The sequence below is a fragment of the Chiloscyllium plagiosum genome, chromosome 37, assembly GCF_004010195.1.
Source record: "Chiloscyllium plagiosum isolate BGI_BamShark_2017 chromosome 37, ASM401019v2, whole genome shotgun sequence".
Classification (NCBI taxonomy): Eukaryota; Metazoa; Chordata; class Chondrichthyes; order Orectolobiformes; family Hemiscylliidae; genus Chiloscyllium; species Chiloscyllium plagiosum.
Genome location: NC_057746.1, coordinates 16,219,178 through 16,244,223, shown reverse-complemented (window position 1 = coordinate 16,244,223; position 25,046 = coordinate 16,219,178). Strand labels below are relative to the sequence as shown.

Below are 25,046 nucleotides of genomic sequence, written 5' to 3'. Positions count from 1 at the left end.
GAAAGGCTCGATAGAAATGCAAGTCTTTATTTTTAAAGTTGAGACCCAGAAACTCAACATTAACATTCACCAGCTGTCACGACTCACTTGGATTTTTATAATTGGTGCCGGGATTCAGAAATAATTGGCTGTCAGACCTTTAGCCGAGCAAGTCACAGACTGTGTTTCGACAGAAGTAGTGATGATCCTCCCTTTAAGTTGACAATGTGAGCAAACCTCACAACACATGTACTGAGTTCACTGAAACAAGGCTCAAACAATTCCAAAAGGTTTCAAAGGAGATTTACTCAGTATTCTGAAGATTCAACACAAATCACAGAAGATTCAAAAATGAGAAATATGATTCCTTTGGGAAAGGAACACTGAATTCAACTATAGACCCAGAGATTTTATTTCCACTGAGTACCCAGGTTTAATTTGCTGCAATGGGAAAACTGTCCGGCAATTTGAGATGATGGTAATGAGTGGGAATATGGCAACAATTTCAAATAGGTTGATAGTCATAGAGTCATAGAGATGTCACAGCACAGAAACTGACCCTTTGGTCCAACTTGTCCATGCTGACCAGACATCCTAACCTAACCTAGTCCCATTTGCCAGCTCTTGCCCATATCTCTCTAAACCCTTCCTATTCATATATCCATCCAGATTCCTTTTAAATGTTGTAATTGTACCAACCTTCACTACTTCCTCTGGCAGCTCATTCCATAGGATCACCATTCTCTGATTGAAAAAGTTGCTTCGGTCGATTTTATGTCTTTCCCCTCTTGTCCTAAACTATGCCCTCTAGTTCAGGACTCCCCCAAACCCAGGGATAAGACCTTGTCTATTTATCCTATCCATGCCCCTCATGATTTTATAAACCTCCATAAGGTCACCCCTCAGCCTCCGACACTCCAGGGAAAACAGCCCCAGCCTATTCAGCGTCTCTTTATAGCTCAAATCCTCCAACCCTGGCAAGATCCTTGTAAATCTTTTCTTAATCCTTTCAAGTTTCACAATATTCTTCCAATAAGAGGAACACGAGAATTGCACACGATATTCTCAAAGTGGCAAGCCAATGTCCTGTACAACCGCAACATAATCTCCCAACTCCTATACTCAATGTCCAATAAAGGAAAGCACACCAAATGCCTTCTTCACTATCTTATCGAGCTGTGACTGCACTTTCAATGAACTATGAATCTGCACTCCAAGGTCTCTTTGTTCAGCAACACTCTTCAGGACCTTACCGTTAAATGTATAAGTCCTGCTCTGATTTGTCTTTCCAAAATGTAGCACTGCACATCTATCTAAACTCCATCTGTCACTTTTTGGCCCATTGACCTATCTGATCAAGACCCTATTGTAATCTGAGGTAACCTTCTTTGCTGTCCACTACACCTCCAATTTTGATGTCACTTGCAAACTTATTAACTATATCTCCTATGTTTACATCCAAGTCACTTATATAAATGAATGAAAAGTAGTGGATCCAGCACTGAACCTTGTGGCACACCTCTGCTCACGGGCCTCCAGTCTGAAAAGCAATCCTCCACCACCACCCTCTGTCTTCTACCTTCAAGCCAGTTCTGTATGCAATAGGCTTGTTCTCCCGTGTTCCATGAGATCAAACCTTGCTAACCAGTCTATCATGAGGAACCTTGACGAAGCACCTTACTGAAGTTAATTCAATAAGAAACATAGAAAATAGAAGCAGTAGTAGGCCATTCAGCCCTTCTGGTCTGCTCCGCCATTCGATATGACCATGGCTGATCACCCTCTTCTGATTTTCTCCCTGTTACCTTTGTTCCCTTTCATGCTAAGAACTATATATAACTCCGTGAACGCATTCAATGTTTTGATCTCAGCCACTTTCTTGTGGCACAGATTTCCACAGACTCACCACGGTATAGTTGAAGAAATCTTCCCTGATCTCAGTTCTAAATAGCCTACTCCCATAGCCTTAGATTGTGACCCCTGGTTCTGGAACTCTGCAGTCATTTGTGTTTGCCCAACTTAGTCTTGTTAGAATTTTAGAGAGTTCTATGAAATCCCATCTCGTTATTCTAAATTTCAGTGAAAAATAATCTCAACTGATCCAATCTCTATTCATGCATCAGCCTTTCCATGCCAGGAATCGATCAAAAATCACATGACAGTAGGTTATAATCTGATGGGTATATTTGAAGACACAAGCTTTCAGAACACTACTTCTTCATCAGATCCTCGTGAAAGCAGAAGACCTTAAAAGGGTCATACAACTCATGCGAATGAATTGAACACACCTAAGATGGCTCTTCAATTTTTAAACACACACGCATACACACACGTACACACACACATGCAAACACACATACACACCTCCCCTGCCCCCTCTCACACACGCACATGTACATAAAAATCTGTGGGGTGAATTTGTATTTGCAGATATGTCATTCAAAAAGCACACAATTTGTAGACAGGCAGGTAATGTGGTATTTTCTAAATTCCTACCTTAGAAATAAAACCAGTCTGACTCCACATTAAGACACAGACAGACTCCAGACAAGTGCTCATGCCTAAAATACATTGTCTGACTGGAGATGTCAAAGAACAAAGAACAAAGAAAATTTACAGCCCAGGAACAGGCCCTTCGGCCCTCCAAGCCTGAGCCGATCCAAATGTATATCTAAACCTGTCGGTCAATTCCTAAGCATCTGTATCCCTCTGCTCCTCACCTACTCATGCATCTGTCCAGACGCATCTTAAATGAATCTACCATGCCTGTCTCTACCAGCTCTGCTGGCAACGCGTTCCAAACGCCCACCATCCTCTGTGTGAAGTACTTACTGCGTGTATCCCCCTTAAACTTTCCAACTCTCACCTTGAAAGTATGACCTGTCTTTATTGAATCCTTCACCCTGGGAAAAAGCTTGTCTCTATCCAACCTGTCTATACCCTTCATGATTTTGTAAATCTCAATCAGGTCCCCCTTCAATCTCCTTTTTTCTAGTGAAAATAAACCTAACCTACTCAACCTCTCTTCATAGCTCGCACCTTCCATACCAGGCAACATCCTCGTAAACCTTCTCTGCACCCTCTCCAAAGCGTCCACATCTTTACTGGTAATGTGACACCCAGAAATGTATTCTAAATGCAGCCGAATCAATGTCTTGTACAATTTTAACCTGACTTGCCAGCTCTTATACTCAATACCCCGTCCGATGAAGGCAAGCATACTATATGCCTTCTTTACCACTCTATCCACCTGTACAGCAACCTTCAGGGTACAATGGACCCGCACTCCCAGATCTCTCTGCCCATCAACTTTTCCCATCAACTACTACTCTCTGTCTCCTGTTGCTCAACCAGTTCTTTATCCACCGAGCTAGAACACCCTGCAAACAATGTGACTTCTCATCAAACACCTTACTAAAGTCCATGTATGTGACATCAACAGCCCTTCCTTCATCTAACAACTTGGTCACTTCCTCGAAGAACTCTATCAAGTTGGTAAGGCACGATCTCCCCAGCACAAAACCATGTTGCCCATCACTGATAAGCTTATTCCTTTCCAAATATAAATAGATCCTACCTCTCAGTATCCTCTCCAGCAACATCCCCCCCACCGACATCAGGCTCACTGGTCTGTAGTTACCCAGAATATACCTACTACCCTTCTTGTACAGAGGGACAACATGAGCAACCTTCCAGTCCTCTGGCACCTCACCTGTATTTAAGGATGCCACAAAGATATTTGTCAGGGTCCCAGCTATTTCCTTTCTCGCCTCCCTCAGCAACCTGGGATAGATCCCATCCGGTCCTGGGGATGTGTCCACCTTAACTTCTAGCCTACCCAACACAGCTTCCCTACTTATGGCAATATGATCCAGACTAATCAAACTTCTATCTCTAATCTCAAGATTCATCATGTTCCTCTCCTCAGTGAACACTGATGCAAAGTAATCATTCAGAATCTCACCCATTCTCTCAGGCTTGGCACACAGCCTTCCTTCATTATCTTTTAATGGACCAATCCTTTCTCTAGTTACCCACTTGTTTCTTATATAAAAATAAGATGCTTTGGGATTTTCCTTAATTCTGCTAGCTAAGGCTATTTCATGACCCCTTTTAGCCCACTTGATTCCTTGTTTAAGACTTGTTCTACTCTTGCGATATTCCTCCAGGGCTCGTTCTGTTCTCAGCTGCCTAGACCTTATGTATGGTTCCCTTTTCCTCTTGGCTAGTCGTACAATTTCTCCTGTCATTCATGGTTCCTTGGCCCAGTTTACCACTCTTCCCTTAGAACCACTCTCTTCTTTCTCTACGAGTATTGTAAAACTTACAGAATTGTGGTCATTGTTCCCAAAGAAATCCCCCACCGCAACTTCTACCACTTGTCCTGGCTCGTCCCCCAGTACCAGGTCAAATATGGCCCCTTCCCTCGTCGGACTATTGGCATACTGCTCTAGAAAACTCTCCTGGATGCTTTGTACAAATTCTACTCCATACCTCTGACTCTAAATGTATACCAGTCAATGTTGGGAAAATTAAAATCTCCCATCACCAGTATCCTATTGCCTTTACATCCATGCATAATCTGTTTACCTATTTGTTCTTCTACCTCACGCTAACTGTTGGGAGGTCTGTAATATAGTCCCAACAATGTAACTGTACCCTTCTTATTTCTCAGCTCCACCCATAATGCCTCACTACCAAAGACCGCCAGTGTCCTCCTTTAGCACCGCCGTGATATCGTCCCTGACCAGCAATGCAACTCCACCCCCTCTTTTACTTCCCTCCTTGTCCTGTCTGAAACATCTATATCCTGGAAGATTCAGTTGCCAATCATCACGCCCTTCCTTTAACCAAGTCTCTGTGATGGCAATAATGTCATACTCCCAGGCACCAATCCAAGCCCTAAGTTCATCTGCCTTACACACTATACTCTTTGCATTAAAGTAGATGCATTTCAGGCCACCAGTTCTTTTGCGCTCACCTGCTCTCTGCCCATTCTTCTCTTTATTAGTGCTATCTTCATAATTCTTACAGACTGCAGTCTCCACCTCGCTGCCTACTTGTTTTTTTTTCTGGTTCCCAGTCCCCTGCCACATTAGTTTAAAAGCTCCCTAACAACAGGAGCAAAAAAATCCCCCATTGGTTCCGGTCTGGTTCAAAAGTAAACCATCCCTTTTGTAATAGTCCCACCTCCCCCAGAACCGGTCCCTATGTCCAACAAATCTGAACCCCTCCTTCCTACACCATCTCTCAAGCCACGTGTTCATCCTGCCTATTCTTTCATTTCTACCCTGGCTAGCACATGGCACTGGTAGCAATCCTGAGATCACTACCTTTGAGGTCCTCCCCTTTAACTTCTCTCCTAGCTCCCTGAATTCTGCTTTCAGGACCTCATTTCGCTTTCTACTTATATCGTTGGTGCCTTTACGCACCAGAACAACTGGCTGTTCACCCTCCCCTTTTAGAATGCTCTGCAGCCGATCAGTGACATCCCTGACCCGAGCACCTGGCAGGCAAAAAGCCATCTGGGAGTCCCGTTTTCTGCAACAGAACCGCTTATCTACTCCCCTCACAATGGAATCCCCTATGACTATGGCCCTGCGAGTCTTTTGCCCGTCCATCTGAACAGCAGAGCCCACCATGATGCCATGATCCTGGCAACTGCTGCCCTCCCTTGGTGAGCCATCTCCCCAAACAGTATACAAAACGGTATACCTGTTTTGGAGGGAGATGACCGCAGGGGACACCTGCACTGCCTTCCTTGTCTTTTTCTGTCTTTTGGTCACCCATTCACTGTCTCCCTCAGCAATTCTAACCTGTGGTGTGACCAGTTCACTAAATGTGCTATCCCCGACCTCCTCAGCATCGCGGATGCTCCACAGTGAGTCCATCCGCAGCTCCAGAGTCGTCATGTGGTCAAAGAACAGTTGCAGCTGGACATACTTCTTGCAAGTGTAAGAGTCAGGAATGCCAGACAAGTTCCTAAGCTCCCACATCAAGTCAGAGTCAAATGCTATGGGTCTGATGTCCCCTGCCATTGGAAGCTTAGCTTTATATGAACTAACTAAAACCAAACAATGCATTTAAATAAATGAAAAAGAAAGATAAGAAATAAAAGCCTTACCTTACAGAGTCTTTTTCTTCTGGTTAGAGGAGGTGGGGGGTGGGCAGTGTAGTATCTCATGTTTAGCCACTGCCAAAATATAAATTAATCCCTTACCTTCCCAGCAGCTTTACTCCTCCTTCTCTCCTCGCTGCTCTGGCAAAATGGAGGCCCAACTCCTGAGGTAAGTCCCTTTTTATGCAGGAAAATTCACCCTTCCCGGCAGCCCTCACTTCACCCCTCCTTCTCTCCTTGCTGCCTCCTTTATACTGATGGCACCTTAAATTATCTCAGGGCAGTGACTTGATAGAAATTCTGGAATTTGCACATTAATTAATCAAAGCCTGCACCTCCATGCTAGTTGACTGAAAATTTAAGAGCCATCTTAGGTATGTTCGATTTGTTTGCATGAGTTGTATGACCCTTTGATCTATTCTTTATGAATTCCGTGTCTAATGTCTTCTCTCTAGCACCTGGTGAAGGAGCAGTGCTCTGAAAGCTAGTGTTTTCAAATAAACCTGTTGGACTATAACCCAGTGTTGTGTGAGTTTTGACCTTATCCAACCCAAAACAATACCCGCACCATCACATCATCCCAGGAATCAGTTCGGTAAACCTTCACTGCATTTCCTCCACAGTTTGACCATCCTTCCTCAGATAAGGAGACCAAAACTGCACATAATACTGAGGTGTGGACTCACCAAAGCCCTGTACAACTGCAGCAAGACATTCCTCCTGCTGTAATTGAATCCTCTCGCTATGAAGGCAAACATTTCCCTTCTTTCCCACTTGCTGTGCCCTCAGCTTACTTTCAGCTATTGGTGTATGAGGTCTCGTTACACCACCCTTTTCCAAATTCAAGTATTAATCTCCTTTCCTGTTGTTGCCACCAAAGTGGATAACCTCACATTTGTCTGCTTTATACTGAAACTGCTGGACATTTCCCCAATTACTCAGCTTGTCCAAATCACACTGAAGGGTTTCTGCATCCTCCTCACAATGCAGCTTCAGTGTTGGCTGCAAACTTGGAGATATAGTTCCTGCATCTAAATTATTAATGTATACTGTGAATAGCTGAGGTGCTTGGACAATCCCCTGCAGTACCCCACTAGTCGCTGCTTGTCACACAGGTCAAATTATTTGTCGCCCCACCAAAATGTACTGGGTCACAGGTAAAACTTGACCCATAACTGTCACAAAACCAGACAAACAAACACTTCCAGGGTACTGGGCACAGTGAGACACATTGTGGCCCCGAAATGAGTCACTATGACTTAAAGTATGATGCACAGAGATGGGACACATGAGTACAGTAATGCAGAATGTGACACTAAGTGACAGAGAGAGAGAGGGAGAGAGAGAATTGGAACACTGGTCAGTAAGACACAGGATGGAATATACTTAGGGCAGAGACTGTGGCTCGAATTGGTTGGAGAGCAGGAGGTAGAAATAGTGGCTGGGGGCATTTTGTTCTACAAGATCCTTCCAAGGCAAGCCACATTGATAGGCATTCGGTACGCAATCAGCGTACTTGATATTAGATGCCTCCTGAAAGCCAGCGCTATACCCATCTTCTATCTAACCTAATTCCCCAAACTTAGTGGTAACCATTCTCCACCCCACTCACTGAAAATTCTCCTTTCCACCTATGGCTGGAATATACCTTCCCCATGAACACCATCCTGCTTACTTACCTAAGTCCAGGAGTCCAACACATTTCGTTGGTGAGGGTTATGGAGCATTTCTGGCATTAGCCACTGCTCCCAATGACCCCCACTGCTGGCATTGGACAGCTGCTAGTTCCATCTATCTGGAATTGGACTGGAATTTCCACCAGACCGACTGTTGATCAGGTGGAAGGCCGGTCTACCCAGCTGACTGCATTTAAATAGCAGCAGAGCGGCGTAACTTGGGTTTCCCACTCGTTCTCCAACTGGTTAGAGAAGATCCTTTGCACAAACTGTATTTGTGCAAATTTTCTTTGAACAATGATATTGTCCCAGCAGATCAGGACTTGGATGAGGAATAAAAGAGGAAATAAGTCACTGTGGGAAGTAGTCAACAGGAGGGCATAGCTTCCACCATGTTGGAATATTTATGCAAGAATAAATATTAGGTCCTTGTGATGATGGGAATGAAATAATCAAGGGTGTACAAATCAAATTAAAAGAAATCAGACTGCCAGTAATAGTCTGCATATGTGCTCATAGAATACTTTCAAGTCAGTTTTTTTTACAGTAGCATACTCCGAAAGAGAGAAGATTATACGATGTTGGTATTGTGTAATGAAACAGGATTAATTAATGGTCTCAGAGTAAAGGCACCTCTCGGTAACAGTGGCTACAATGTGATTGAGTTTTGCATTCAGTTTGAAAGGGACAATGTAGGGTTTAAGATTACTATTTTAAGCTTAAATAAGGGCAACCATCTGGAAATGAAAGCTGTGCCAGCTGAAGTGAACTGTGATATGAGGCTTGGGGGGGCAGGTCAGTACATACACAGTGGCATATATTTAAGGAGACATTGCAGAGAAAGTATATTTCTATTGTAATGAACAGTTATAAAGGGAGAAGGGAGGAGTGAGGGAAAGCATCAATTTTGAGATAGCAACTGACACAGTGAGTAGTCAGGGTATGGACCACACTGCTTGGAAATTTGGTGGAAGCAGATTCAATTGAGGCATTCAGGAGGGCACTGGATAGTGTTTGGATACCGATAGTGTGAAGGAAGATGGGGAAAAGGCAAGAGATGAGCATTAGATAGTAGATCCAATGCAAACATGATAGGCTGGATGCATCCTAACAATTCTGTAATTCTTAGAATCCCTACAATGTGGAAGCAGGCCATTTGGCCCATTGAATCCACACTGCCCCTCTGAAGAGCATCCCACTCAGACCCACATCCCCAACCAATTCCTGTAACCTTGCATTTCCTGTGGCTAATCCACACATCTTTGGACTGTGGGAGGAAACACAGACAGTTGCCCGAGGTTGGAATCGAACCTGGGTCCCTGTCGCTATGAAATAGCAATGCTGACCACTGAGCCACCATGCTGCCCATTCTGAGATACAACCACACAATAATGAGTGGCAGGTCAGATAATTGCTCAGAATATAAAGGATGGTAGAAAGTGCAAGATAAATCAGGAAGAAGCAGATATAAAGGAAATTAGCTAGGAGCTTAAAAAAAATACAGATAGCAAAAAGTTCTGCTGGTATTTAAAAATAAGTGTAAATTGCTCCTCCAGAAAGCAAGATTGGGGAGTTAATAATAGATAATAAGGAAAGGTTGGATGAATTGAGCAAATATTTTGCACTTGTATTTCACTATAGTGGATCTAAAAACTCTCCAGTAATACGTTTCAAGCAGGATTTGGAAGGAAGAAAGGAGGCTAAAATCAGGAATATATAGGTCACGATTAGCTTGATATCAGTCTTGGGAAGAACCCATTATTAAAGAGGTTATAGCTCTGCATTTAGAAAATCTCAAGATAATCAGGAAATATTGGCATAGTTTTGTGGAATGAAAATGACGTTTAAACAATTCATTAGCATTCTTTGAAGGAGTAGCATTGCTTTTTATAGCAACAAAGTGATAAGGTGCCACATCAAAAGGTTTTGTGGAAATTAAAAGCTCATGGTGCAGGGGGTAACATATTGAAAAGAAGGTTGCCTGGTTGGCAGAAAACAGTGAGAACGGATCTGGATCCTTGTCAGATCGGCAATCCCTCAGGGCCTAAGCTGTGGCTTCAACTTTTTCTACTTTCTGCCAACGAGGAGTCGACGACATGGTAGCTAAATTTACAGATGACGCCAAGATGAGAAAGAAAGAGGGTTGTGAACAAAATATAAGGAGTCTGCAGACAGATTATGGATATGTCAAGTGAGCAAATATCAAACAAATACAGTGTAATGTTAGGAAATTTGTGAAGTTTTCACCTCAGCAAGAGGAATGGGGCAGCAAAGTATTACTTGAAGGGAGAACGGCTGCAGAATTTTGAGCTCCAGACAGGTCTTGTTGTTCTAGTGCATGTGCCAGAACAAAATTGGTATGCAGGTACAGTACCTAATCAAGGAGGCTAATAGAATCCTAACCTTTATCACTGCTGCAGTTGTATGTAAAAGTAAGCGTGTTATGCTCCGGTAATACAGAGCATCTGTGAGACACACATCTTGAATATTGCTCCTTATTTAAGAAATGATGTAAATATGTTGGTGGTTCAGAGGAAGTTTATTAGATTGATAACTGGAATGAGTGGATAGTTTTCTGAAGACAGTTTGGACAGGCTAGTTTTTTTCCAACTGGAATTTAGAAGAATGAGGGATGACTCGATTGAAGTGTTTAAGATCCTGATAGGTCTTGACAAGTTGGACCTGGAAAGGATGTTTCTCTTGTGGATGAGTCTTGAAGTAGGAGGTTAGAGCTTTAACATTAGGGATCAGTCTTTTTGGACTGAAATGTGGAGATTTCATTCTTCAAAGAGATTTGTAGACTTCGGAACTTCCTACCTCAGAAGGCAGGGGAAGCTGGGTCATAGAATAATTTTAAGGCAGAGGTAAATAGACTCGGAGAAAGTGAGGACTGCAGATGCTGGAGAGTCAGAGTCGAAAGTAGACTCTTGTTAGACAAGGGAATCAAAGGCCATTGTGGTGGATGAGAACGTGGATTTCAAAATGTAACAGATCAGCCAAAATCCTATTCAATGACAGGGCAGGCTCAAGGAACTGAATGGTCTCGCTATGCTTTTATTTCTTTGATCATATGTTCCACACTGTGTTGTACTGTACCCAGTTTACCATCTGTCTCTAGGTCGCACCGTGTTGCACTTGCCGAGTGCTCCATCTCTCTCTCTCTCAAACAGATTTTGTGGCATTGGACCCAGTGTTCCATCTGTCTTTGGATCACACTGTGTCTCACTGTGTTCAGTGTCCTAACTCTCTCTGTGTCACATTGTAACCAGTGTTCCATCTCTCTTTGCGTGACACCGTGTTTCACTGTATCCAGTGCCCTATATCTCTCTCTGGGTCACGCTGTGTCTCACTATATCCAGTGCCCTATCTCTCTCTGGGTCATACTGTAAACAATGTTCCATCTCTTTCTGGGCCACACTATGTCTCACTGTATCCAAATGTTCTATCTCTCACTGGCTCTGACTGTGTGACTTGATAATCTTTTAAATGACAAGTAACTGAAAACCAAACTCTTGAGTATCTTTATATCCTGTGTTCTATCTCTCTCTGGGTCACATTGCGTCTCCATGTGCAGTTTTTCATCTATCTCTTGGTCACATTACAACTGTGTCATTACATCCAGTGTCCCATTTCCTTTGTACAGTGAGGAATCCATCCTGTACACTGTATTCCAGATGTTGCCGATCTATTATTTTATGCAGAGTCACCGTGAGTTTGATTACTAGCCTGAGATACACTCAGATCAATGAACAAATTGACACTAGGGTGGAATTGGATGTGAATAGTTTGAACTGGTGCCAGTGATTAATCAAATTGGGGATTACAGAATCAGCAGAATATTCCACTTACAATGTTGAGATCGATGGGAATTAAGTGACGCCTTTTAGTCTGGAAGAAAAAAAAGAAAATGATCATCTCCTCTCCATCAGCAAAACTGTCCACTTCCACCACCACAGCATTCGCAAGTGTCTCCCCCTGTGTTAGCTGATCTACTGCTGACATCGTCCCCTCTACTGTTCACTATTCCAATTCTTTCCTGGTTGATGTCTCTGAGTATGGAACTTCTCAATATTCAAATTTATATCTTTGTGTTCACATTTTATCATACTTCTTTGTCTCTGTATCCTCAATTTCCAAAATCTCAGTAAGGCATTCCTGCTGATCTTGTTTTGCTTTCTTGAACATCTCCAGAACTGTATGGTGAACAGATCTGTCCTAAAACATCCCCACATTTTCTCTGACCTCTCCTCCTTCAAGACTCTGTACAACACTGACTTCTTTAACCAGGTTATTGCTCATATGTCATAATATCTCACGGGGTTCAATTGAAAATCTCTATCTGGTTCACTCCTATATTATTAGATGTCTTGCTATGTTGAAAGTACTATATAAATATAAGTAGCTGTGGTGATTGGAAATGATTATTGAAGATGTCAGAGTGACAGTGTGAATTCATACAGTCCTGCATCACTTTTTTCCATTTATCTACTTACTCGATACTCCCAGCATCTTTTAACTAAAGTGAAAAAAAGGCAAACTCTGACCACAAAATGAACAAGAAGCAAAACTGTGAAAGATTAAAGAACTGCAACAGCACGAAGAAGAAAACAGCAGGCAGTACCAGAGCTCAATACAACACGGCTGACCCACAGGGAAATTAACTCTATTCATAAACCATCATCTCTGCTTCAAATCCATTTACAAATCATCCCTCCTTTAAACAATTCACAAACTATTTCTCTCCTCACTCAAAGAACTGCAGAAGCTGAACTGAAACACACAAAAACACAAATTGCTGGAGAAGCACAGCAGATCTGGTAGTATCTGTGGAGAGAAAGCAGAGTTAACATTTCGAGTCCAGTGACCTTTTATTGTGTCTCTCTCAATCCATACGGTCCATCCCTAATTGCTCTTATTCAGGTAACGGCAAACCACCTCTTTGATCATTGAGTATCTCATTTCAATCAGTTGAGAGGGCAGTTCAGAGGGAACTATATTGCTGTACATCTGGGTTTACATATAGCCCAGAGTGAGTAAGGATTGTGAAATAGATTTTGCTTTATGACAATCTGGTAGTTCCATGATCACCGTCACTGATATTATGCTTTCATTCCAGGGTTATTTAAATAGCTGAAATTAAACTCCCCAGCTGCTCCATGGAATTTGAACTCATGTCTGTGGTCATTAGACAAGATGTCTGGATTATTAGTTCCAAAGCATAACCACTATGCTACCATTACTGATCTCTAATTTATATTTATATTTCATCTAATTTGCAGTTAGAAAAATCTATTGAAATGTAAAGTAGATTAAGTTCATTCCATTTCATTCTGACTCAAACATACAATTGATAAATTAATCTGCGGTTTTGCTGTTTTCATGAAAAGCTGAGAGGGGCAGCTACACTTACATTCAATTTTGTTTATTAAACGGTAATAGTGACTGGCTACTTGTTTCCTTCCTTGTATTTGTGAGTGAGTGAGTGTACTGGAATTGTGAAGGAATGAGAGATAAGAGCAGTGTGACAGGTTGAGAACTCGATCTGTGAACTTTTGCCAGTGCTATCGAGGGAACAAGCAGAGTTTCTGTTGAAATGTGCTGCCTGTTGAGATAAGGTGGTAAAAAGGAGATCAATAATGGGACTGGTCAACAGCAAGACTCACAATATCTCACTCAGTCCAGCTCAAAGGTCATTGTGAGACTGGAACATTCTCTCTGATTACTGCTCCAGTAACATAATTCTTACACCACTGTACCTACCCCCAGCATATTATATCATCACAGCATCTCTACAGGAATTAGCATCTTTGTACTGACGTCACAGCCACAGTCTGAATGCATTCTCACCCTGGAGTCTTTCCGTCTCACTCACCCACTCACACTGAATACAGAATCAGAGACGCAAAATTCAGGAGATGGAACAGATTGGGAAAGAAGGAAAAAGGGTATGTGTCAAAAAACAGCTACAGAATTTTTAAAAAATACTATGGGATAAAGGTCTCAAAATTTGGATAAGTCTTTCAGTCACTAACTGGCCTATTAAACCCCAATGGGGCAGACAGAATGCCAGTATGTCACCCTCAAGAAATATCATTTTAAACAGATGATCTGAACATTACATTGTTGCTCTCTGTGAGATTGTGCTGTGTGTGCACTGGTTGACGGGTGTGTTTTGTGCATTACAGAGTGACCACAGCTCAAGGAGTATGTAATTAACTGTGAAGTACTTTGGGATACCCTGAAACAGTAATAGAGAGTCTGGTCTCACTGGATCCAGCCAATGTTTTAGACCCATTTTTGACATTGCAATATACGGAACAGTTGTAAGTTTTACTTCAAAGACCTACATGATAGTTACACCAGATTACTAATTAACTTGCATAAGAATTCCCTCTGACAAACTACACAACCTGTACTAAAAGATCCAGTTCAATTATTGCTGAAACATGTGGCTGATTATTAATTCAGGGCTTTTCCCCTCTAACAGTAATGACAAAACCAATTATCCAGAGGAAATGATTAAAGTAATGACAGGAAAATTATTACTTAGAAACAATTGTGAATTTACATCTCAATGACTTTATTGCAGGATAGTTTATAGGGCTGAAATCCCATCAAATCATTTGGTCAGACACTGTGAGATTGCAACATCTACAAGAATCCAGTACCATGTGTTTTGGCTGATGTCTGAACTTCATCAAATGAAATGTTTCACAGAAGCCCTGAAGAGAGTGCACATTATAAACATCAGTGAGCAGAAACAGAATTGGTCTGATTCCCCACTCGAGACATCATTTTAGTCTCTTCAGACTCTCCATACAAACTGAGTGTCCTCATCCTTGGAACTATTACAGTAACTGGCCTCAGTAACCTCTTCAAGACCATAAGACTATAAGCCACAGGAATAGATCTCGACCATTCGGCCCATCAAGTCTGCTCCTTTATTCAATGAGATCATTACTGACCTGAAACTTCTTCCTGCTTTTTCCCCACAGCCTTTAATTCCCATACTGATTAACAGTCTGTCTGTCTCAACCTTGAATATACTTAATCACCTAACCCTAAGAGGTTGTGGTAAAACATTCCACACATTTGGCATGAAAAAATTCTCCTAATCTCAGTACTAATTAGGCAACCCCTTAATCTGAGATTATTCTCTCTATCCCCAATTCTCTCAGAAGGTGTAGCAACTTCTCCACACCTGCTCTGAAAAACCTCCTAAAAATTCATAGATTTCAATAAGGTCTCCTCTCATTCTTCAAAATTCTAATGTGTACAAGCATAAGAAAATCACTCGATACTGGGAATCAAGTGAGTGAACCTTCTCTGAACTGGGAGGAGAAAGTGAGGTCTGCAGACGCTGGAGATCAAAGCTGAAACTTTATTGCTGGAACAGCACAGCAGGTCAGGCAGCATCTAGGGCATGTGCCCGAAACGTCGAATCTTCTGTTCCCTAGATGCTGCCTGACCTGCTGTGCTGTTCCAGCAATAAAGTTTCAGCTTCAACCTTCTCTGAACTGCCTGCCATGTCATTATCTTACTTTAGCAAGTGACCAAAGGTGTTCACAATGTTGTAGATGTGATCGGATTCATGCCTTACACAGTTTCAGAAAGACCTCCCTCCTGTTGCACTCCATTCCCTATTAAATAAAGGCCAACCTTCTATTTGATTTCCCTAATGCCTGCTGAACTTGGACATTGTCTTTTTGTAACTAGATTAGATTACATTACATTACAGTGTGGAAACAGGCCCTTCGGCCCAACAGATCCACACCGACCCGCCGAAGCGCAACCCACCCATACCCCTACATTTACCCCTTACCTAACACTACAGGCAATTTAGCGTGGCCAATTCACCTGACTGCACATCTTTGGACTGTGGGAGGAAACCGGAGCACCCGGAGGAAACCCACGCAGACACGGGAAGAATGTACAAACTCCACACAGTCAGTCGCCTGTGGTGGGAATTGAACCCGGGTCTCTGGTGCTGTGAGGCAGCGGTGCTAACCACTGTGCCACCATGAATGAGAACCCACATGTCCCTCTGTGCTGTGCTTTCTGCAGTTCCTACCTCCCTTTAACTAACATTCAGTTTTTCTCTTACTCCTGACAAATGTATAACCTCATAATAACTCACATTATACTTAATCTGTCAAGTGTGTTTTCACTCACTTAACTATGTCCCTCCGTAGAGTCTTTGTATCATCTAAACTGCTTACCCTCCCAACTAATTTTATGTCATCCATAAACTTGAAAATAGTACATTCACTTCTACCATCTAAGTAATTGTTATTTATTGCAGAAAATAAGAGCCTTAGTGCTGATCTTTGTGGCACTCCATTAGTTATAACTTGCTATTCTTAGATTACTCTGTCTTCTGTTAGTTAGGCACTCTTCTCTTCACGCTATTGTGCTACACCCAATACAGTAGATTATGTTATTAACTACCCTCATGCGTGGTACGTTTCCAAGCACCTTGTGGAAATCCAACTCTCTTATAATACTGATTCCCTTTTATCTATACTGTTTATTACCTCCTCAAATAATTCAAACAAATGAGTTCCTCTTCAAACAGCCATGCTGACTCTGCCTGATTATATTATGTGGTTCTGAATATGGTGCTATTGCATCCTTTATAATAGACTCCAATATTTTTCCAATGGCAGATGTTAAGCTAATTCCCTCCCTCCCTTTTCAAATAAGGACAGTCTGTGATGGCAGTTTTCCAGTCATCTGGGACTTTTTCAAAATATTAGGATTCTCACAATATTATTACCAACACATTCATTATCTCTGTAGCTGCTTCCTTTAAAATCCTATTATGCCAACCCTCAGGTCCAGGGGGCTTATTGACATTTCAACCTTTAGTTCTTCTATATTCCCCTCATACTTCAATTATTCTATTTTTGTCATCTTTTGTTGGCTTTTAAAACTTTCCCAATTCTTCAGTTCATTGCTAATCTTTGCCAAGTTCACTTTTTGTTCCTTAACTTTCTTTCCTTATGAATCTTCACTTTCTCAGTTAGCAACGGTTGGTTTATCGACTTCCTGAATCCCGCTTCCTTGCTCAGCTATTTCTATGCGATGAGCCATGAGCTACTTTAATAAATGTCTGCCATTGTCCCTCAACTGTCTTTACAGCTACACAATTTTCCTCATCCACTCCAGCGAACTCTGCCTTCATCTTTACGTAATTAACTTTTGTTAAGCTCAGCACCATGTTTCCAACTCAAATTTCTCACTCTCAGACTGAGTGCTAAATTCCACCATGTTATGCTCACTGTTCCCAAGGGGGGAAATCCTTACCTCTGACATAATTGATTAAACCTCCTTCATTACACACCACTACATCCAAATGTTTGGATACACAATGTATTGTTTGAGGAAATTGTGATGAATACACTTTATCAACTCTTTCTTGTAGCTCTCTCTGCAATTTGATTTTCCCAATCTACAATAAGATTAAAGTCAATCATGATTAATGTATTGCCTCTTTGCTTCCCCTAGTAATACCAAAACTGTACCAAAGTTTTATCATATTTTACATATTTTGTCTTGGGTCTATCTACTGATTTAAAGGTTTTTAAATCACTGATTCCTTGATTTTGTACTCCATGCATCTGGTAATGAATCCAATGTCAGAGTGCAAACAGAATTCACTTTGACAGAGGCCATTCAGTGAGCCTCTGTTCACAGTGCCACACACAACAGAGGCTGCTTCAGAAAAGGTTGTACTCACCAGAGTGCAGTACATCTCGGGGGTCTCTCCACATGTGCTGTTGGGGGGATCCAGACTGATCTTCAGGAACCTGGTGAGCAGGGTGGTCTCAGGTTGGCAGGCCATGTAATCCCAACTCATCCCTTGGTCCCAGTGGACCCGGGTCTTACACAGGTCATAGTGTCCCCAGGATGGGAAGTGCTGTGCAGAGAGAGACAGGGTCACATAGAGGGCATGAAGGGGCAGCAGGCTGGATAGATGCATCACTCTGACTGGACCCCACTTCGAGACAGGGGAATCTCAGTCGTTCTGGGGGGTGATTCAGGATGTAACCACTCTCACTGAGTCCTCTATTAGAAAGGGGTGACCTCAATCCATTGGGGAGTAATTCAAGAGACCATTTAATAAGTTCACTCAGACAAGAGCTTATTTCAGTCTGTCCATATATTCCAAGAGTTCAAATTCCAGTTGTTTTTCCTTATGTTTGCATTAATGTCTGGGTTTTGGATTCCAACTGTTATTCCCCAGTGTTGGTGTCAATATCCTGGATGTTAGAACATTGGTTGCTTTTCTCAGTGTTGATTTATGTATTCCAGTTGCTTGGTTTCCAGCTGTTTTTTTCTCCCCCAACATTGGTGTTAGTCATCCAGATGTTTGGATTCCAGTTATTTATTTCAGTTGCTGCTGCTGATATTCCAGGTGTTACAATTCCAGCCACACATACCAGTGTTAGTGCAGATGTTCTGGGACTTGGGATTCGGGCTGTCTTTCCCAGCTGTTTACTGTGTCAGGCAGATGATCAGTCAGTACTTGAAACCAAGGTGGTGACTGCTGCCTGACCAGACACTGTTTCCCATAGATCATCTCTTCCTCTGTTCCCTGTTAGGAAAGAAATCAAATCAATGGATTTCAGAACAGGTATCGCAGACCATCGACCTTTACTTAATCAACCTCAGACTTTGTCTCCCAGTAGCAGTGGCGTTGCACAGAAATAATATGATTCACAGCAGTCAGCGAGAGGAGACTGAAAGACATAGATCAAGATCCCAAATGAGACAAAAGGCCAATATGTCTGTTTTATTCAATGATGTTGATTTGGAATAAATCCTGTTGCTCTTCAACATACTGGCTGAGGTATCATTTACATCAGCTTGAGAGAGAAAGAAGTTTTAGTCTCAGCTAAAAGATTTCACAGTTGACAATGCAATTCTCCCTCAATTTTACATCTAATAGTGCAGTGCCTGCTCAACACTGACCATTTGAATTTGCATCGTTTTTCCGTAGAAACACAGAGTATAGGAGAAGGAGAAGGTCATTCTGCCCTGTGGGCCGACTTGGTCATTCAATATGATCACGACTGACCATCCATGTCAGCACCTGATTCCACTTTCTTCCCAACCCCTTTGTTCCATTTAGTCCTAAGAACTACATCTACATCCTTCCTCACAGTCTTTAATGTTTTGGCCTCAACAGATTCCTGAAGCAGTTTCCAGAGGCCTGCTGACAGTGCAGCACTTCCTCAGTACTGACACTCTGACAGTGCAGCACTCCCTCAGAACTGATTCACTGACTGTACCACACTCCCTCAGCACTGATAGTCTGACAATGCAGCATTCCCTCAGTACTGACCCTCTGACAGTGCGGTACTCCCTCAGTACTGACCCTCTGACAGTGCACTCCCTCAGTACTGACCATCTGACAGTGCGGCACTGCCTCAGTAATGACCTTCTGACAGTGTAGCACTTCCTCAGTACTGACACTCTGACAGTGCAGCACTCCCTCAGAACTGATTCACTGACTGTAGCACACTCTCTCAGCACTGATAGTCTGACAGTGCAGCATTCCCTCAATACTGACCCTCTGACAGTGCGGTACTCCCTCAGTACTGACCCTCTGACAGTGCGGCACTCCCTCAGAACTGATTCACTGACTGTACCACACTCCCTCAGTACTGACACTCCGACAGTGCTGCACTCACTCAGTACTGACCCTCCAACAGTGTACTCCCGCATATTGACCCTCTGATAGTGTACTCCGTCGGTACTGATCTTCTGACAGTGCACCCCCTCAGTCCTGACCCTCAGATAGGGTGGCACTCCCTCAGTACAGACCCCCTGGCAGAGCAGCACTCCCTCAATACTGACCCTCAGACAGTGCACTCCCTCTGCAGCGACCCTCTGATGGTGCAGCATTACTTGGTCCAGGCCATCTAATAGTGTTGCACTCACTCAGTACTGACCTGCTAACAGTACACTCCCTCAACACTGATCCCCTGACAGTGTAGCACTATCTTTGTACAGACCTTCTGACAGTGCAGCTCCCTCAGTATGCACTCAGTACTGACCCTCTGACAGTGTGGCATTCCCTCAGTACTGACCATCTGACAGTGCAACACTCCCTCAATACTGACCCTCTGACAGTGCAGCACTCCATCAGTACTGACCCTCTGACAGTGCAACACTCCCTCAATACTGACCCTCTATCAGTGCATAGAGTCATAGAGAAGTACAGCATGGAAACAGACCCTTTGGTCCAACTCATCCATGCCAACTAGATATTCCCAACCCAATTTAATCCCACTTGCCAGCACCTGGCCCATATCCCTCCAAACCCTTCCTATTCATATACCCATGTAGGTGACATTTAAATGTTGCAACTGTTCCAGCCTCCTCTACTTCCTCTGGCAGCTCATTCCATACATGTACTACCCTCTATGTGAAAGAGTTCCCCTTAGGTCTCTTTTGTATCTTTCCACTCTTACGCTAAACCCATGCCCTTCATTCTCAACTCTCCCACCCCAGGGAAAAGACCTTGTCTATTTACCCTATCCATGCCCCTCATGATTCTATAAACCTTAGAAGGTCACCCCTAAGCCTCTGACATTCCAGTGAAAAAAGCCCTAGCCTATTCAACCTCTCTCTATAGCCCAAATCCTCCATCCCTGGCAACATCCTTGTAAATCTTTTCTGAACCCTTTCAAGTTTCACAATATCAGAATTGCACATAATATTCCAAAGGTGGTCTAATTAATGTCCTGTACAGCTGCAAAATGACCTCCCAACTCGTGTACTCAATGCTCTGACCAATAAAAGAAAGCAAAGAAAGCCTTCTTCACTATGCTATCGACGTTTCTTTGTTCAGAAACGCTCCCTGCGACCTTACCATTAAGTGTATAAATCCTACTAAGATTTCCTTTCCCAAAATGCAGCACCTCGCATTTATCTAAATTAAACTCCATCTACCACTTCTCAGCCCACGTACTGACCCTCTGATAGTGATCCACTCCCTCAGTACTGACCCTCTGACAATGCAGCACTCCCTCTGTATTGACCCTCTGACAGTGCACCACTCCCTCAGTATCGACCCTCTGACAGTTCAGCACTTCTTGAGTTTGATCTCTTTGACACTGCAACAATCACTGTCTCTCTCTCTTTCCCTCTTAGTGCAGCACTTCCTCAGTACTGTCAGCTTGGATTTTGCCTTTGAATCTGTTTTGGGATTGAATCAAATCTGTCGGGACCTATCAGGAGGAACTGCAAAAAAACAAATAATGTTCTCTTTCCTCAATAATTTCCCCTCAACGTCAGCAATAACCCACACTGGAATAGAAAAATTGTCAGTTTGATTTGAAAAACGTTTGGTGACCCAACCCACAGCCTATTTTGCAACATAAGGTGTTACTCTGAGCTGTGAATAATATGCAGATTAGTAACTCAGATATTTATACCACATTCTTGAGAATAATACTACAAGATATGATAAATTTCTTCACCATAAGCAGAAATAGTCTCTGAATTTCTCATTTCCTCCAGCGCAATTCTACTCCCCTTCGCCATAATCGTCACAATCCACAGTCACTGTCTGTCTCACGACGTCACTGCTGCAGACCCCCACAACACACACGCTCATCTTTTCCAGTCAAACTGCTCTCACACACTCACTATTTCCAAATGCCTCAACATGTACCCACCATCTCCAAAGTTTTGCATATATTCTTACCATCTCTACTCAAACTGCTGGCACTCACTCACTCACCCACCATCTCCAGTTAAACACCTCAACACGCTCTCACCATCTACACACAAACCCCAACACACACTCAGTATCTCTCGCTTAAATATCCAACATCAGCTCGTGTTTAAATAGCATCTTTAACATAATGAAAAGGTCTCAAGGCTCCTCCCGTCATTTCGATCTGACAATAATCGAGCCTTCGACGGAGATATCAGGATGTAGCCCAAATGTGCCTTTTCTGGAATGTTTGTTGGAGGTGTCAGAGCTTAAGAGACATCAGGCGTGGGGAGGACTTTCCAGGGTTTCGTGCTGAGTCTGCTGCAAGCAGTACCTCAAATAGTGGAGATAAATGAATGAACATGGAAAGGCAGACAACAGAACCTAGAGATTGGGAGGGTAGTAGGTCAAGAGGAGTTTACTGATATAGGACGGAGAGCAGGTACCGGTAGATGTGACTAAAATAGAGTCGTAGGTGCTGGAGGAGGTTGAAGAGATACAGCGAGGTGCAGGCACTGGAAGGGATAGAGGGTGGGTCAAGGTATTGGTCCTGGTTTACGCTGATGGGGAGCAGTGTACTGTCTAAAGGCAGGGAGGGTTGAAGGGCTGGAGGTGGTTGCAAGGATGGGGTGGAGGGTTGGAAGAGGTTACAGAGCAGGGGGAGGATGTAAATGCTGAAGCAGTCTGCAGAAATGGGAGAATGTTGGGCCTAGATATTGTCGATTCCAGACATCATTGGTGTTTGATGTGGTTGTGATATTTTCTGCCTAGTTCAGTGGAGATTTCTTATTAGTTTCACCTTAACTTCACAGAGTGCCGATCAATATAAATAATTTCACCTTCAGAGCAGGCTAATTGGATTTGACGTTATAGACAGTTTCAAGCTGAGGGCCGTTTTAATCTTGCCCAGTTTGTGCTTCGGCAATGTCCGCTTATTTAATGCCCTCACACTGATTTCAACATTAAATGAAATGTTGGGGAGAGTTAATTTGATGCCAGACAGGAGCATTAAATACCCGACAGCAAAGCTGAACAATTCCAAAATCTGGCTGTTCATCAAAAACTCATTTCCAGTAACGCTGATTTATGGCTTGTGTAATTCGGCTGTTTGTGTTTTCTGGGATATTTCATTATTAACCGTCAAATGGAGAAAGTTTCTCCAGGGTCTGGAATTGGTTCTCCAAGTTGGACAATGAATGACTGAGTGAACGTCAGCACTGTCCAAGACTGGGTGCGGTTCCAGAGTAAGACTGGGCTGCACCGGCAGGAGGCGCTGTTATATTCCAGCTCCCACTGGGAGAGGCGAGTAGGAGGTACTTTTCAGTGTCCTCACTCAAGGGGGAATAGAAATGTGAGGTGTTGAGTTTTGGAAAAAGTTAGTATCGGGGAAGCAGCATAAATCAGCCTGTACATGCACATGCGCTCATATACAACACATCTGTACAGACTGCATACACCAGGTATTGCAATGAGCAGAAATTTCCTTTGGGAAATTAGTATCGGTAAGATGAAAGCTGTTACTTGTGACCCTGCCACAAACTCATTCCATCACCTCTCCCGAATAACTGTCTGAGCTTCAACCAAACTCCCAACAAACTTTGCCTCCTAGTTGACTCTATAATAAGCTTCATACCCCCGTTCCTTGTAGTTGGTTAGCTTTGCTTGGTGCGATGCAGGGGTAACTGCATGGATTAATCACTCCACAACCCAAACTCTGGGACTGTGCTTTGCAAATCCCGCTGGGCCCGCTTGTAGACTTTACATCAATCAGTTAAAAATCAGGGTTTTTTTAAAGAAAAAAAAGCTGACCTCAGTAAAAATTGCTTTGGAGCCGTCAGCAATCGCTACAATAAGCAATCTGTTTCACTACTGTTTTGGAAATCTGCCATCCTTACCTGGCATGAGCCATTTGTGACTCCAGACCACATAGTAATGTGGTTGCTCTGAAATGCTGAGTAAGCCACTTAATTCAGAAGAAATTAAGGGCTGGCCTGGTCAATAGCGCTTGCGTTCCATGGAATGATATTTTCAATAAAAACCGACCAGCAGGTTGTTGTATAACAACATTGTCCATCGATAAATTATTGCAGGATATTCCTTACCCTACCGTTAAATCTCCATATCCACACCAGTGCTTTCCGGTTGTCGGAGTGGTGAAGGGGGTTGGGCTAGAGTTGGAAACGGGAGTTGAAAGCTGAGGAAGAGGTATGGAAAAGGCAGGCTTTTCAGCTTCAGTTCCAACTGGGCCCCAGGAAGTGATCCAGTCGGTCCACACCCATCAATGGGTGGAGGGGAGGGGAGGGGTCACCCTGAGATAGAAGGGGTCTTTTGAGACGTCACCATTCTATCCAAAACTTACCACAACGCCATGGAGAGCAGAACCCAGACATTCGATGGGGATTAGGACGTGCAGTTTGGAAGTTTTAACCTTCATAACTCCCATGTTTTCTTCAAGGTCAGTTATTGGATTTATTACAACTCTCAAATGTCATGAACCAGAGTGAAAGGTCGAAAAAAAAATATTCGATTGCGGTAAGACATCTCCTATAATTCTCAAATCTTCCATACAATTCCCAAACATCCTGTACAATTCTCAAATCTCCTATTCGATTCCCAGTCTCCCAATTCTCCAACCCCCCCCCCCCCCCGCCCAAAAAAAATGCAAAGAACTGAATGCTGAAAGTCAGAAACAAAATCAGAAATGACTGGAAAATTCAGCAGGTCCAGCACCATCTGTGGAAAGGGAGCAGAGTTCAAGTTTCGGTTCCAGTGACTTCTTCAGAACTGGACCCGAAACATTAACTCAGCTTTCTATCCACAGACACTACCAAACCTGCTGAGTTTGCCCTGCAATTTCTATTTTTGTTCTCAACTCTGCCCGACAGTTCTCAACTCTCGAATACAATTCCGAAATCTCCCATGCGATTCGCAAATCACCCATACAATTTTCAGATCTTCTGCACAATTTTAAAATCTCCCATACGATTCAGGAATCTCCTGTGCAGTACCTGTTATCCTCAGACCCAATGGTTTAGACGCCTCTCCTTCAGTCGGCGCGTCGCTGCTAAACTACAATCTTACTCTTCCAATCTGCCAGCCTCCAGTCGAATCCACTCGGGAATTTGCCACTGCTCCCACTGGGACAAGTGTCTTAATGCCAGGGCAGCCTGGGGAGAGCAGAGCTCCGGGAACAGGGGGAGAGAGTGAATGGGGGGGGCGTGAAGAGCAGAGGTAGTAAAGAGTTTGGGAAGGATGATATCCTGGGACAGACTTTTATCCCGGCACCAGCTCCGGATGCTCACATATCGAGTTCGGGGATCTCTTTAGCGGCATCCGAGGGGATTTGGTGGAGGAACGGGCTTTTGCGGACAGCGAGGCGGGGCCGCCTCATCGTGGGGAGGGGAGGAGGGGGACTGGATCCCGGGTCAACAGAAGGGATCGAGGGAGAAGAATTCAAGTCCTAGGAAATTACAACGTTATGGGAGAGTTTTGGGCAGAGACAGAGGGGGAGAGACGGGGGTGGAGGAGGGAAAGAGCGCGGGGT

At 43.3% G+C, this 25,046-nt stretch overlaps 2 protein-coding genes across 10 annotated transcripts in view; one reads left to right on the top strand and one right to left on the bottom strand.

The window, feature by feature from the left end:
* LOC122541318 (netrin-G1-like) overlaps positions 1 to 25,046 on the top strand; it is a 910,622-nt gene that overhangs the window by 147,832 nt on the left and 737,744 nt on the right. The window lies entirely within an intron of this gene.
* LOC122541315 (netrin-G1-like) overlaps positions 1 to 25,046 on the bottom strand; it is a 74,771-nt gene that overhangs the window by 46,475 nt on the left and 3,250 nt on the right. For 3 of the 6 annotated variants that reach the window (XM_043677953.1, XM_043677952.1, XM_043677954.1), the window contains exons 2-3: positions 17,513 to 18,370; positions 11,623 to 11,661 (exon numbers count right to left, since the gene is read on the bottom strand). In XM_043677953.1, coding sequence (XP_043533888.1) covers positions 11,623 to 11,661; positions 17,513 to 17,755 — 282 coding nt within the window. In that variant the 5' untranslated portion in view covers positions 17,756 to 18,370. Of the gene's footprint in view, positions 1 to 11,622; positions 11,662 to 17,512; positions 18,371 to 24,510; positions 24,707 to 25,046 lie in introns of those variants that run through there. The other 3 variants (XM_043677951.1, XM_043677956.1, XM_043677955.1) reach the window with 2 other exon arrangements.